The sequence below is a fragment of the Halichoeres trimaculatus genome, unplaced genomic scaffold (assembly GCF_033239565.1).
Source record: "Halichoeres trimaculatus isolate MK-OKI-2021-1 unplaced genomic scaffold, fHalTri1.1 fHalTri1_scaffold_11, whole genome shotgun sequence".
Taxonomy (NCBI): Eukaryota; Metazoa; Chordata; class Actinopteri; order Labriformes; family Labridae; genus Halichoeres; species Halichoeres trimaculatus.
Window position 1 is genome coordinate 21744604 of NW_027437189.1, and position 16206 is coordinate 21760809.

The 16206-nt window shown below is 41.3% G+C and overlaps 1 protein-coding gene across 2 annotated transcripts in view; it reads left to right on the forward strand.

The window, feature by feature from the left end:
• The first annotated feature begins 1123 nt into the window (after positions 1 to 1123).
• Positions 1124 to 16206, forward strand: part of dip2ba (disco-interacting protein 2 homolog Ba) — a 51113-nt gene continuing 36030 nt past the window's right edge. For both annotated transcript variants that reach the window (XM_074680820.1, XM_074680821.1), the window contains exon 1: positions 1124 to 1396. In XM_074680820.1, the coding sequence (XP_074536921.1) occupies positions 1312 to 1396 (85 nt within the window). In that variant the 5' untranslated portion in view covers positions 1124 to 1311. The remainder of the gene's footprint in view (positions 1397 to 16206) is intronic.

Below are 16206 nucleotides of genomic sequence, written 5' to 3' on the forward strand. Positions count from 1 at the left end.
AATTGTTTGGTTCAGCACTCGGGTACCTTTAGACCAACAAACAGTGACACTAACTTTTAATTATGCTGCTTTAAATGATGTGCTTTAAACTGTTCTCCTTGTGAGACAATCTCAATGTTGCACATCTGAAAAACATGACCGTAACCCTTTGTCACAGCCTTTAATTGCAGAGAATGTCTGAACGCGTATAATTATTTTCATTGCACTTACAGTTGGGATACCACGCTGGCTTTTTGAAGGTGACCATAAGTAATGCACTGAGGGTAGAGCTCTAAACTTAAACCAGAGTGAATCTAACCACAAATATTCCCACAAGAACTCAGTAAAACTTAAATTATATGCATCATCTCAAGTTGTACAACCAAATTTGGGGCTTTGGAGCGAGGAGATTGAGAGGAGCCCAGATTCATTCATTCCTGCATGCTGTATGCAGAGTGTTGTATACATTTACTGTTCGCACTGTACGTGCATCGTTTTCCTGAAACAGACAACAGAGGTGAAGAGACAAAAATGGAAAAGTACATTATTAATTGATTGACCATTCAGACCCATTTTTTTGCAACTTTTGGTAAGCATAAAAACACTAGTTATGCCGAGAAGTGGCCTCTTGGGGGTGCTACGCATGTCTTCCTTAATGTTATAAATAAATTCTTGAGTTTAACAAATGAGCATCACTTTCATCCAAAAGGTATGTGATAGGAATTTGTTTTTTTCTGACTTTTTTGATGTTTAAATGGCCCCTTCATTCAGATTCCAGTTATAAGTAGGAACTTCTGGGACTTTTCCACCCTTGCTTTGAAATACTTGCATTTTACAGTTGATGGATAGTCGTGGTCGTGGTCGTGTGTGGTGAACGATCTTTAATAGCGCTCTTAAAAACTGAGTAATTAAGTTAAACTGCTCTCCCTCAGTCTACTTGACCCTGAACTTTTATGAGTAATTTTAAACAATGATAATTTATTAAATAGCACTAACTATTCTGTTTTCGTGAAGTTAATGTGTATATGAGTGTGTGTTGTTGCCAGGGAGACGCCAGAGGGAGCGCCAGTGTTGGTGTGTGTTTCGGTGAGGCTGCAGCTGAATTAACGTACAGGCGAGGTAAATGCCGTCACGTGACCTGCTCGTTGCCGTTGGTGAGTTTTTCCCATTATGGCGGAGGGGCCAGCCGTGTGGATGGACCGTCTCTCCCTCTCTCAGTCTTGTTTTGTGTCTTAAGGGAGGGCGTTTCATTTTTATTTTATTTTTTAACATTTCGTCGCCACAGCCTGGTGTTCTTTCAACTAGACTACACTCGTGTTTGTCGGCGAAGTCATGGCAGACCGCGGCGCGGATTTGTCCGCCCTGCCAAAAGAGGTTAGAGACCAATTGGCGGAGTTGGATCTGGAGCTGTCTGAAGGTAAAGCAGGGGAGGGGGCTGACTGGCTGTTGATGGGGGGGATGCTATGGCAGATTTTTCAAGCTAGCTATGTCTGTCTCAACTGTCTGGGCTGACAAGCATTGTCTGAACCCATAGTTTCCCTCCTCCCATTCTACTTTAGGTTTATGACAAATTGAATGAAGCACATTTCCGGCACAGAGTTAGCTTCTGTTGAGCTAACAGATGATGTGAGTGAACGAGCTAGCAGAGCATGACAAGCAGCAAGCAGGAGGAAAAGAATGGCTTCATCCATTTCCTCGTGTCTCCTTTATGTTAAACCTTAGAGAGGCTTATTAGTAACAAAATGTCGATGTGGGGATGCCTTTCTTTACCAAATCCTCACTGGCTCATGTGTCACAGCCATGGCTTTGTGTGTGTTGCTGTCAGACATACTGAGATGTCCAGAGGCAAGGTCTGGCTATCAGGACTTGACCCTTCTCTCGTCAGCTTTGTTTTACTTCCTCTTATGGCAGGAATTTGATCCATCTGTCAGCACATGGCTTCCTGCCTGATAGCAGAGAGGTTGTGTTCTTGGCATATGGTTTCATGTTTCAGCTGAAAAAATGTTTTATTGCAGTAAAACTGAGTCACTGCATCGTGGGTTGAGGGGTAATGACAAGGCCTATAGCCATCTCCTCTGGTGTCATGTGAAGGTACAGTCTGATGAATGGCTATCATTAATTACCCAAGATGGTGTATGACCTCAGCTACAACAACCTTATACACCTCTGTGAACCTGCTATTACCAGAATTATAGGTTCATGTTCCTGTGGTGCTTATTGTGGGTTACAGCTCCCTTTAAGACCTGTGTCAGGTGTACACCTCCTTGGGCATGTTTGTTCTGCTCTTTAGGATGTACAGCAAATGAGTGATTAATATTTCTATTTATTCAAGTCTATAAATAACCTCACCATTCATTCATCCATCCAAAGCATAGTGCTGATCAACCCCTCCCCCAGAGCAGCTGTTAGCTCCAGTCCTGCTCCACACACTGTCCCATCCCTGACATTCTCACTGCTTCATGGCACCTAGGCTTTATTCTTCCAGCTGAGGTGTCTGAATCCAGTCCTGTGAAGCGACCACTCACTTGTGCCTGTGACCAAATCCTAAATCAAACTCTTTATGCTATAAAGATTCCAGAAATAACCACTCATATGCATCTGACAGTTGTATTCAAAAGAATCAAATTAACATGCGTATTTACAAGCTAATAAATGCTAGCTGTAACAAAGCTAGCCACATAGAAACCTTTTACAGCTCATAACAGCTATTGTTAACATGTAAACTGATGAATTACAGAATCTGCTTGACTTTTACAAGCTGGCTTTCCTTTGAGGTTAATTGTTATTCAGGTGTGTATCAGCCAGTAATCTATGTGTGTGTGAGATCATAATAGTTAATCCCATTATGCTGGTGGATTTTGGATGATGTAGGCCATTAATTAAAAGATTAAGACTCATGCTGATCTTTTAACACATAAAGGATCATTTATAGAGGTGGGCAACATGTTGTCTTAAGTAAGAGAAAGGTCATAAAACTCACGGTTTTATGCCAAATGATCTATGCTGTAGTAATTGTCTCCACAGCAGCTCTCTGGATATCTGGGGCAGGGTTTGAATTTAATGATGGGAACCTTTGAAAGTATGATTTTTCAGAGAGTATGATCAAGTATTTTATGTGTCAGGTGTTTATTTGCTGGGTTATCCAGTACAAAGACGATTGGATTATTGCCTTAAGTAATTTATTAGTTCATGTATCCTGGAAATGATTTACATCATACAATACATTTGTGATTCAAAATAAACCAAGGCATGGGAATGTGGCCATTGTTCTGATCACACTATAGGTACCAGATAATTATTACTTTTCCTGATACTACAGTGTGTTTCCTTCCTATAACCCAAACTTTGGTCGCTCAATAACAGTAAAAACGTTGTCTCCTTTAGATTTCACCCTGCAAATAATAATGCTGTTGTAAGCAGGAAGTGTTCTCTGTTGGTGGTGCATTCATGTGCTTGTCAGGAACATGTGAGACATGACATTGGATGCTGAACAAAGAAAAAAAAAAACACATGTCCACTTTATCCTGGCGGCCATTTTTTCTCACTTTATCTTTTGACTCTACTGCATGTCTGACAGCATGGCTCATGGTCACTGCTATGCTTTTCAGATAGCAGCTCCAAAGCGTTGAATGTACTGAAAATAAAGAGGATGAATGCTGCCTCAATTGGCCGTGAACACTTTGTTTTGTGGAGTTTCAGCTTCAAGAGCCTGTAAAGTCATCTGCCTCTTTGCAAGTGGATGCATGCTGCATGTCATCATCTTATAAGTAATTTCCTCCAGTCTATAACTAGCCCTCCTCTGGACCAAGTGGAAATGCCTGTTCCCTTGTTGCTGGGATAAGAACACAGGGCTGCCAAAAGGCCCCTTAAAAAACAGCCCAGTTCTGCTAGCCCCCTGTGACCATGGGGACACAATGACAACCATTCAGCTGGTCTGGGCCAGGAGCTCTGCTGCCATTTAGGCCTTTCAGCTGAGCCCAGCCTTTGTGTGCCTGTTGGAATGAGCTGCCTCCATAGGAAGAAAAGGGAGGGGCTGGCGGCTGGTCAGACTTGAGAAGATGACGTTTAGTTTGTAGAACCAAGGGAGGCAGTTCACCTCCTCACCCTGCCATGTCTCAGCTGGGCCAGGGGTAAAAGGTCATGTCTGCTTGCTTCCTGTTGCAACTCTACCTGGTGGACACCTCCTACCTACAGTCTGGCATTTTGTGCAGAAGTCTGGTGTTGACCTGACTGAAGGAAGAATCCAGACAGATCCTTTTTCTTCTATGAATTAGTTGGTGTTTTTGTAGGTCACAGAGCCTCTTCAAAAGCCAACAATTTAAGTGATCAAAGACCTCCAACTGATTCTGGTCTTTTCCAATGAATATCTCGTCTTTTAGCTGTGTTATTGCACACAGAGCAACACAGGACTTACTTTATGCTAGTCTGACTGGTTATTTTCCCTCTCTGCTATCACACACACTTGTTTTTACAGTTAAAAGACAGATGAAAGCCATTATCTGTTAAATAAATGGTTTGATTTATCAGAGGGCACAGGTAGAAGCGAGCTGTTAGCTGAGCCATGATGGGCATAGTAGCCGAGGGTTTGTAGGTCAGTATTCCGGAGGTTTTCATTTTACAAAATTTTTCACTATAAGCTTTACAAACCACTAAAGTCTGACTTAGGGATGGGTACCTTTCACATATGAAACGATACTGTACCGATGCCTGGTACCCGGCAATCGGTACCGGTACTCAACGGTACCAATTTTCGGTACTTTTTTGTGTTAATGTGGTAAAAAATTTCAATTTGTTCAATAATAAAGTATATATTTTTTTACAATTAAACTAGTATATTCTTCAATATATAACCTTGAAATGCTGTGTTCATGTCCAGCATGGAAAATTGCCTACTCTTCCACTCCCTCACAGTCACAAGGATGCGTTTGGGTACCTAAACATGGTACCTTTTGATTTTACATGAATCGATACCCGGTACTTTTGACATAATTCGGTCAGTACCTAAAAAAGTACCTAATTCGGTACCCATCCCTTGTCTGACTGCTATAAAACATTAAGATCTTGTAATAAGAACTGTATAAAGACATTTAGTAACACTTTACAATGACAATAACATCTTCACATCACTACATCTCAGTCTGTTTCTCTGTTTCCAGACATCTGATGATGAAAGTCATTTATCTGATGACATTAAAAGAAAGTGAAATGAAATATTGCTAGTTTTTAGCTGAAAAAGTTTTAATGTTTGGCAGACAGCCTTTTGTTTTTGTGTAATTGGTTTGTTAAGATTTCATAGTTACACATGACACTCTGGTGTATTGGATTGGTTTGGCTGAAAAACTCTAGCTCCAGTATTTCCTTTAAATCTGATAAAGTTGAAGTCTTTGTATATTCTTGTATTCATGTGTCAGCTTCACTCTCTGTTCACATCTATGAGTACGTTGGTCTACTCTAAGCACAGCAGACTGAGGCTCCAGATCATCGTTGTTTTCTGGGCCAAACATCCAGCATTTGGCTGCAGCAGAAGCTGGCTGGTTTCGTTGTCGTATTAAGACACACGACCCTCAGCAGAGGGTGACAGCGCTGATAGAGACCCACCCACTATCAGCCATCTATCCTCCTGACCTGAACCATCAGTGACAATGTGTAGGGCAAAACCTGATAGATCCTCATGGAAAGACTCCCCTCCAAACCCAGGGGAGGTCTGTGAAAACACCACACTTTTTCTCCCTTATTTTGAAAAGGGATAGGCAGTCAGTGGCTGTTTTTACAAGCAGTCACCCAAAGTGCTTATTTTGAGACAGATTACAGACATGCGATTAGACACTTCCTCAAACTCAAGGTCATGTGGTGCACAGCACTTTGTGTTGAAGAGAAGGTCTACTCTGGAGGATAGAAACATAAAGTCCTCTCACACAACTGTAACACAAGAATCAACCGTATTTATCAAATTCATTTCACAGCATTTGACCCCATCTGGCCTGATAAGTTTGCTTTGCTTTGTTAGAGCTCTAACAAATTTAGTTGCCTTGTTCTTGCTAAAAGAGTTTGCAAAATACTCAGAACTGATATTGTTTTTGTTATCACATCAGTCATCTCTTCCATACAGAAACATATTTACATTTATCTGCCTTTTTAGAGAACTTCCATGTAGAAATAATGACATGTAACATTTTTCCCAGGTCAGACAAACCAAAGATATCACGATAACATACTGCTGATTAGGTATGGGGGAGTACCAGTATCAGACCATTCATACCAGCCTTATTTCAAAGTATTGGTACTTGTAAAGGCTGCCTATACTCAAGGCAAAAAAAAATCTTACATGCAGTAAGTCCTCCTTGCCAGTAGTTGGCTCTACATTGCTGCAGTTTGACACCACAGCAAATGTGTGTCAGGTCCTTTTCAGAGAAAATGAATGGAGCAGGGAGAGCTAACAGTTCAACTGTTTTATTTTGCACTTTTGTTAATTTGTTCAACCACCTTTTAAGAGAGTCATTTGTGTTTTTTTTACTTAATGTCAGAGTGACTTTGCTGTCTCTTCAAAATAATCTGTGACTGTTGAATGATAATTTTATGTATCAAAAGTACTACTGGTATCAGTACTCGGTATTGGTGAGAACTCTAGAAGGAGTACTTATTCTAGTATCGGTCTAAAAACGATATCATTAGGCCTGTCACAATAACAAATTTTTCTAGATGATAATTTTCCAAAATATTATTGCCGATAAACAATATTATTGTCAATATTATTTTGATTTTTAACCCATTTTTTCATTGATGTAATTATGATAAATGGGATAATAAAGTGAGAACACCATATCAAAATCAAGAAACTTTAATTTCTTAAGAGTATTTAACTGTAATTAAAAGGTCAGGATCTTTTAAATAAAATAAATTAAACAAAAAATATAATAAATTTAACAAACAAGAAAGAGAAAAAAAATACAATGAAAATGAAATGGACTCTCTTTTAGAAAAAAATACATGTCAATGAAAATAATTAATACTAATCAAAAACAATAAAACATAGACCCTGTCTCTAAAGAAAAAACAAAACTCCAAAAATAAACAAAAAAAAACTATAGCCTAAATAAAAAGGAGTTTATACAGTTGCTGAATTGTTTGTAACATGTACTTTTTCCCAGTTAATCCGTACTGTTTGTCAAACATTTTTAACATTTCTGGCTTTCAACCATATTGAAGGGCTGCATTTCTTTGGCAATGTAGCTGTCTTTGAGCGCCCACCATTTGGTGCTTTTAAAGCCTCAGTAAGAGGGGATTGTCAAAGAACAAGGCTCCGCTGCACCTCCCCTTCTTCTTCTTCTTCTTCTTCTTCTTCGTCGCCACTATTTTCGAACAAATGCGACATATCAGCTCGTTGGTGTTCATGAGCTCACACTTTGTTCATTCTGATAAAAAACAAAATATTTCCACACTGGGACTGTGGCAGGCGGCTTAAGAACCGTACCTTTCGTGCCATCACTCATATTAGCGTGTGTTTCCTCCTTACCCCTCAGGATGCTCGCTTCAGCTTTCTCCGTGTGTACGCGCGAGCAGCCCCGTCTTCACCCCAAAGATGGCATTTTTGACAGATGCTCACTCTGCTATAAATCCGCTACACTCCGCTATAGAACCTATGCACCCCGATGTTAGGAAAGATAGACGTATTGAGCCATCTTCTCATTCAGCCTCTTTGGTCGAAAGAGAGGAGGAAAACAAACATGCATGCACGTGTCAGTTTATCGAGGCTGGCAAACTTACTGAGGACGTTTTTATTTATCGTTCGGTTAATTGATTTATTGATTATCATGACAGGCCTAGATACCATTGAACATCCCTACTGCTGATTATTTCCCATGATGCTTTTTACAGGAGCAAATCACTTTGTGAATATTTATATAATCTATGAAGATACATATATTTAAGTGTCAGGTCCTACTTGAAATTCTTGGGCACATTTATATGAGCTTTGGTATCAAAAGGCATGTTTCTTTTGGTAGATCCTTATTGTTTCTCTTAGTACCAGGTCAGAATGTACAAAAAGCACCAGTCTTTTCCCTCATTGCCTCAGAGCCAAGGCCTCAGGTCTAAGCAGATGGTGGGGCACTGTTGGCAAAAGTCTTTCTTTATGTGTGTGTGAGTATACAGTATGTTTGCACATGCTAATGCGTGTGGATGTGTCATAATACTGTTACACTGTGAATAGTTAATGATGGCTGCAGTCCTTTTTCTCTTCCAGACCTGTTGTAGGCTGAATTATTCACATGCTCTCATTAAATACCAGGACACCCTCACAGAGTGGTGTGGGAGTGGGTGTTGGTGTGTTGGTGTGTGTGGTTAGTAAGCGTGACTTCTTTACGTTCCCAAATTGTAGAAGTTGAGGCAGGCATGGGAAAAAAGAGGCCAACCTTCTTTGAATTAACGCCAGGAGATATTGACATCCCACTCATCAGCCCTCCAGACCTGCACATGTCTCACTTTCTACAGAAGATGCTTAACTTGTTGGACGTGCTCACGTGTTGTGTCAGGAAGGGCTGAGACACTATGACAGAGTTCAGCAGAATGATCGAGAACTGTTATTTCTCATCACAATACGCAATATGTTTGTGCTATTAACACATTACGATAATGTTCAATACGCACTATGTTTTGCTCTGTAAACTTAAAAAAACATTGTTACATACTTTAACATGTCTTCAGTCATTTAGTGTGGAGTCTGTAGTGTGAGTAAGATTAGTTAATAGTGATAAAGATGATATTGTTTTACAGTCACAATATAGTCCAGTGTACTCCATAAAAGCAGGTGGTGTGTAATGATGGTGCAGTGCTGAAGCTATGACACAGTTAGATGGTGTGTTATTAAAGACCCTGGTCTGAAGACCTCCCACTCTTCCTCTGTGTCCTTGAGTAGGACTCCATCACTCAAAGTCTGCTGCCCTGTGTCTGACTGTGGGCTCTGATCTTCATGTGGAAGTTCCCTTTCTTTGAGGTACAAGTCTTTGAATAAAAGTTCACATCACATTAGATTTTCCCTCCCCTTGATGTGATAAACAGGCTGCTTGTGTATCTCACAGTTAGAAGAAAAACAAGAGTTCAGACAAGCCTGTTTCCTGCTTGTTGTAAACCTGTGAGTCACTGTAATTAGGCGTGTCGTCCTCTCCAGGGCACATCCATCTGACATAAAGTGAGAGAACCTGTTTTAGCCTCCTGCCTTACTGGGCTGAGTTCATAGGTCCTGATGCCACCTCTGACTCATCAGAGGGAGAGTGGATGGGGAGATTTGTGGCAGCAGGACCCTTTCACAACACACCTGTATTCACCTTTTAACCAACCTGTTCCTGCCCCTGGGCTGAAGGCAACACTGGAGCACCTCTGACTCTGACGTTTCATTGCGCAATCTTCCCACTCCAGGCAGACTGTTGTGGCCTGCAGTCATTTAGTCAGGTGCCATGAGTGTGACACAGTAGACTACATTGACAGATCTGTTTTATACCTCGTCAGCTGAATGATCATCTCTACAACACCGTAATAGAAACAGAAACTCTGGTTGTTGCTGCTGTTGATGCAGAATCCCCCTAATGTATTGCTGGGCTATATCCACTGGATGACGGGCCATGTGACTGTGCTAATGCTGAAGAATGCTCTTGTGAATATAAATAGACCTGGCTGGCAAGACAAATTCGCTTTCATGCCTGAGGAGGAGAAAACAAGCATCTCTTTGACACAAAAGCCCCTCCATTATTGCAGTTGAGGCCACCCTCTTAAAGTCCCAAGGAATCACTTCTGATTGTGTGTATTTCTTTCTCACTGAGGCCAGTGTTTTCTGGTTTGTAGACAGCCGCCAGAAGCAAACGCTTCCTCACCCAACCGACTGGCTGGTTGGCTGCTACATATGGGTCACTGTTACGCCCATGGGTCGTGTGTGAAATACCACGACCTGTTGAGAACTGCTCTTTTCAGGCTGATCGGCCTGCTGTCTGACCCTTGCAGAACATTGCTAATTGTGAAAGGTGTTGGTAGCATGCTGGACCAAAGTTGTGCTTTGGTTTTTACAGCTATGCTCTGGTAATGGCTCCACTTAGAGTCTGCTTTCCATAAAAATCAACAAATTTTTCTTCACTATGAACTTTCTGCCAGCTCTGTTTGTTGTCAAATACATGTTTTCATTTGTCTTTGAGGCAGGTGCAAGCAGGGAGTGTTTACATCCTGGCCTGCTGAGTTCAGCTGTTTGAGAGCAGGATTTGAGTGACAGAAGTTTGGCATGGGAAAAAATTAAAACAAGAAATGCACTGATGGTGAGAATCAGAGCCAACAGTGGTGCTGATGTTTAAAGACACTGAAGCAGGTTATGAATTTTTTTTATTCCTCCTTCCTGATTGTCAAATACACATTAATATTGGTCTGTTTGTTTTAGTTTGTGGTCAGGATGCAGAGATAAACAAGTCTCCTTTCAACCCAGCTTCACAGTGCTAAATCACATGTCTCTGTAATCACTCTAAAAAGGGGAAGGTACATCATATTTGGTTGAATGAAGCAAAAATAAAGTTACACCCGTGGTGTGCAAGGTTATTGTTGGACACTTAACCACGTTAACTTAAATATCGCTGCAAAGTTTGAAATTCATTTTGAATACATTTTTTTCAAGTTGACATATTTATTTGTCAATATGTAATCTTGCAATGCTGTGTTCATGTCCAGCATAGAAAATAACCCACTCTTCCACTCCCTCACAGTCACAAGGATGTGTTTAGGTACCTAAACATGGTACCTTTTGATTTTACGTGAATCGGTACCCGGTGCTTTTGACATACTTCGGTCAGTACCTTTAAAAGTACCTAGTTTGGTACCCATCCCTTGGGATATGTGAGGGCACTTCAGGGGGTAAGGAAGATTTAAAAAATTATATAAAAAAAATAGCAACCAACCAAAATTCCTCCAACAAGTTTCATACCATCAACATTTGAATTTAGTATAAGTCCAAATTAAAAAAAAAAACAGGATATTATATCCTGTAGGTTATTCAATTCTAGTAGACACCCCCCCCCCCCCCCCCCCCAAAAAAAAAAAAAATAAAATAAATAAAATAAAATAAAATAATAATAATAATAAAATAAATAAATAAATAAAATAAATAAATAATAAGTCTCCTTCAATCCAGGATAACAACACAAATAACAGCTTTGTGGTTGAAGCTTAGCAGCAATTTTTCTGAAAACATGGAGAGACATGAGCAAAAGAAGGCGAAACCATAGCTAGGAAAATTTTGTTAGCATTTAGAAAAATGTGCTTGATGTGATTTATGCCCACAAGTTGCAACCTACCCAACGTATTGTGATTATGGTTTTTCTGTGGGGAGAAATTAGCCAACAGTAGAGTGGAGTCAGCACATCTTCAGCAGCAGTTAATAGAGAATATTTCGTAAAACAAAAACTAATATTTACAGCGCTGTGTTGTACGTCTTTTATTCCAACCAAAACTGCTTTGAACTTGTTAGGGGTTACTTGGCAGGAAATTAAATTCACAGAGGGTACATCACTGAAAAAAGTTTGAGAACCACAGGTTTACACAGCAGTGCCACACAACAGATAATAAACATCTGCTACTGACATTGTTACACAGCACATGATTTGCTCGCGCTCCATTGGCTATCAGAAGACCAAGTACCAGCTGATACTGTTTTTAAATTGATACATCGGTGCACCCCTACAAAGCAAACATTTTTCTTTAGCCTTGACTTTCTATAGCTGGTCACAGCTGAATTAGATAAAAAAGTAAATTAATTTTATCTTTGCATATAGCAAGTGAAAATAATTTTGTGACTGACAGCAGAACAAAGTTAGGACAGAAAACAGTTGTCTACAGGTAAAAGCATCTCACCCTTTACTACTTGCATCAAAACAGCACATCTGTCTGATTTTTTAATACAAACAGAAAAATTTTGCAACTCAGATTCCTTCTTTGTTGTAAATCAAGACCCTGTTTCTGCTGACCCACCTCTCTCCCTCTCTTCCTCTCATCCTTGTCTCTGTCCCGGGCTCTTCACCTGATCACTCCGAAGAGTGTGTGAAGAACACATGGTGTTTTCATAGCTGGTCACTTTCTATATGTCAAAGTGTAGGCCTGCGTCACAGGAAGGGCTGATGGGAAACCAGGGCTCAGTGCTACTGTTGTAAATGTACAATAAAAGTTTCCATAAGGTCACCTGCCTTCTCTGCCGGGGCACTCATTGGATTGTTTCTTTGGACTCATGCCTCCAGTTTGAATAGTTCTCCACTTAATTCTTGGGCTGAGCCAAATGGTTATCAAAAATACTCAGTGAGTCCTCAGGAAACCCCCCCAACAGGCTGATGTGTATCTCCCCTCTTGGCCCCTCAGAATGCATTGTGCTGGAGCTTGGCTTGTAGTCATGGCCCCCTTTAATTCAACTCCCCCGAGACTGAGGTAAAACAAAGGCCATGAAAACACATCAGATAGGTGGGGCTTCGGCCTCTAAATCCTGCTCAGTGAAAAGTGCAGGCCTCCTGACTCATGCACATCCACATCATGAATACTCCAAATAAAAGCTCTATGTTTGTAAAAGCACAACTTGAGTTCTGGCCACTCTCGTCATTTCCTGGAGATTAGCTGAAATGAGTTGTTAGCTGATCTGTGTGGTACTCTGACAGTTGTTGTGAGTATTAAAAGCTTTATTTTGTATTGACAGCATTGAGTTTGTCTCTGTGAAGATGTGTTTGGAGCTGAAGATAAAACACATACAGCTGTAAGCAAAGACAGATAAACACAGTATTTCTCACACTCGTTTAATAAGGCGCTCTGAGTTTAAATATAGAGCTTTGTCAAAATGTTAATCCCAAGATTTTCCGACTAAACTTTCCGCTGAAACTCAGACTTTTTTTTTTTTACACCATATTCGTTTCTCAGCTTGAGCACATTGTTCCTGAAACAATCTGTTTTTATCAGAACACAGCTTTTATCACCTAATGACAGGTCTCCGTCTTTCCCTTCATCACTACCTTCATCCTTCCACCTGACTGAACCATGGGGATGAGCCTGTATGAGCCACGACCCTGTGTGACCTTGCACCCTCAGTTCGACTTGAAGTGAAATGTTTCTGCTGACACAGCTTTATGTTTCTGACACCATGTCAGGTATTTCTCAGCAGTCTCACACTTTCCTGTTCTGTTGCACCTTGTCGAACGTCCCCACAGATTCAGCTCCATCGTTTCCCGTGCAGTAATACATTCTCATCCTGATGACAGCCGCTGTAATGACTGTGATAGCAGGTGGTGGGGGGTCAGGACAGTGAGCTGTCTACAGAGAGAAGCGCAGGCTAGGAGACCTTTGAGGTTTTAATATCAGCTGCAGACTCAACAATTGGGATGTGTGTGTTCCTCTAAGGCCATTCATGGCTTGTTAAGAGCTTATGATATTGATTTATGAGTCAGCTGTCTGGTTAACATTCTTCTCGCTGTATTAATGTCCTCTTTTAACCCATCATCCAGCTATTAAGCAGAGTCAAAGAGCCCCGTTTGTGAGTATGATAGCAAGAGATGAATCATAAGAGGTATCAGCAGGTCCAGGATCATAAGAAAAGTGTATGAGAGTATTTTTGTTTTGGTTGTTTTGACACTCAGAGGAGCAGATAGCTTAGATGATGAACAAGGGTTAGTGAACGTCAGGTCAGGTCTGCCTCATAGCTGACTCCCCTATATCTCTTAAAGTGATACTCTGGGATGGAACAAGTTGGGTCCCATCACAAGGTTTAGGGCAGAAATTACCCCTATAGCAGTGATTTTGTGCAGCAGAAGCCCAGAGCGCTCGCACCAAACACCCCCTCCCTGCTCCTCTGCTGGTTTCCTCTACACTCAGACGGGGCCATATTTTACTTGACCAAAAACACAAATATTTGTCTCTTGTTTATATCTGGCACACCGGGCACGCGGACTGATACACTAAGCGGCGAGCACCTGGTAACCAGCTGTGGCTCTGCAGCGACACGATGAGAACTAGAGCCTTATTTAGCGGTGTTTTTGTGTGAAAGTAACACGCTGAAAATTCTCCAAATAGAGCGTGAATGCAGACCGATATCAGGTTTTTTTGGTGGAAGTCCGTTTATTTGTGTTTTTGGTCAAGTAAAAATTGGCCCCGTCTGAGTGCAGAGGAAACCAGCAGAGGAGCAGGGAGGGGGTGTTTGGTGCGAGCGCCCTGGGCTTCTGCTGCACAAAAACATTGCTGTAGGGGTAATTTCTGTCCTAAACCTTGTGATAGGACCCAACTTGTTCCATCCCGGAGTATTACTTTAACTCCAACACCGTCTCATAGTAAGCCCACACCTCTCTCTTACTTTAACCGCTGTGCACACTCTGATTACCCTACGACGCAAAACATCCGTGTAACATGCAGTGAGCATCACCTTACTCTGAACAAAGTTAGAGTCAGGACCCCTCCACCATATCTGTCACCAAATCTGGCTCTGACCATCACTGTCAGACTCCTTTGACTGAGACCCTCATTCAGCTTTCATCACCTCCCAGTTGAACTAGTGCAGCTAGTCCTGTTCAGGGAACCCAGTATGTGCAGATCTCAGCTGACAGGGTTCTCACTCACACCAAGTCCTGGCAGCACATCACCTCCACTCTCATCCACCTCCACTGGCTTCCTGTCGAGTTCCACATCACCTGCAAATACTTCCTCCTACCCACAAATCCCTCCATGTCCTTGCTCCCCAGTACCTGTCTGACCTCCTGCACCAGCACTCTCCATCTCAAAACCCATTTGTCTTCAAACCTGGGTCTCTCTCCATACACCGCACTAGGCTGTGGACAGTAAAGCTTTCAGTGCAGCAGCCCCCACTCCCTGGAGCTCTCTTTGTTGCTCCATCCTTGGTCACTTTTAAACAGCCCTCAAAACGCACCTTTCATCTAGGCTTCTCCCCATTATTGATAACCCCACCCCCACCTGACTCTGTAAAGTGACCTTGTTTTTTTTTAAGGCTCCTTATGAATTCAAGTTCTTATTTTTCTCACTGGATTCTAGTGTTTATAAAACTGAAACTGGCTTCTCTAACAGAAACAAACACCCCAGATGTGTTTGTTATTTCTTCTTCTTTCAAACACACGCTGAAGCAGAGTCTGACCTGATTCTTGAATCAAACAGGTGATTTTAATGTTGGCTTAGTTTTGGCTGTGGATCACTGTGCAGTGTGCATGGGAGGCACAGTATCTGGTCACGGCGCAGCATGTTTCTGGCACATTCAAAACGATGGTCAGCTGAAAGCACGCTCTCACACAGTGGAAGCAGGATGGTGGAACGATACCACTCTCGAGGACCTTTTCTTTCCAGATTATAGTCTTAAAGCTCTACCACAAATTTTACTTTTACACACAATTTACATTTTCAGATTTTTTTGTGCTCGATTTTAAATGTCAAAGTCATATTCTCCCTTCAACTGCACGTAAGAGTCTCCAAAGGAATCTGAACCAACACTTATTAAAGCTCCATCCTGGTATCACACGTGCAGTGTAAGCTCATGAATGATGAGCTTCACTTGTGCATCTGAAACAGTTCGCTCCAACAGTTAAAGTTCACTTTCTCAAGATTCATGAAGTCAAACACTGCATACCCAGTCTACATACAGACACATTACAGTCTTTTTTATGAAACACTTTTTATTGCAGGACAAAGACACAGGTGCTAGTAACAACATGATCAATGACTCATATTTGACATAACACACTGACGCCTCTGAGCAGGATGCTGTAAACTGAATGCAGCTGTTAAAGATGTGTTTCATCTGTTATAATATACATGCTTAAAGTGCTGTGACAGGTTGAATACCCAAATTCAAGGCATATGATTTTCCTGAATGCAGAGTAACAATCATTACAGTCTGAGTCAGTGTACCAGAATCAGTTAAAGCTAATGTGGCTGAAACTGTCTTCATGTCTTCACCTGTTTTTACTCTGATGCTCGTGCAATACACCTTCTACTTTAAACACACCAGTGTTAGCTAATAGCTCGTTACGGTAACTTTAAGAGCAGCCTCGAGGGTAAACTTTATTAACCTTTGCTGCTTACTAATATACCGCCCACTTGAGTTTTGGTGACATCAGTTGTCTGACTCAACAGAAAGCCAGTTGTTCTTATCTCTTCATGAAATAATGGGCTCTGAATGTTACGAAACACAGTTTACTCACGATATTGTACAACATCCCAGGGAAGTTC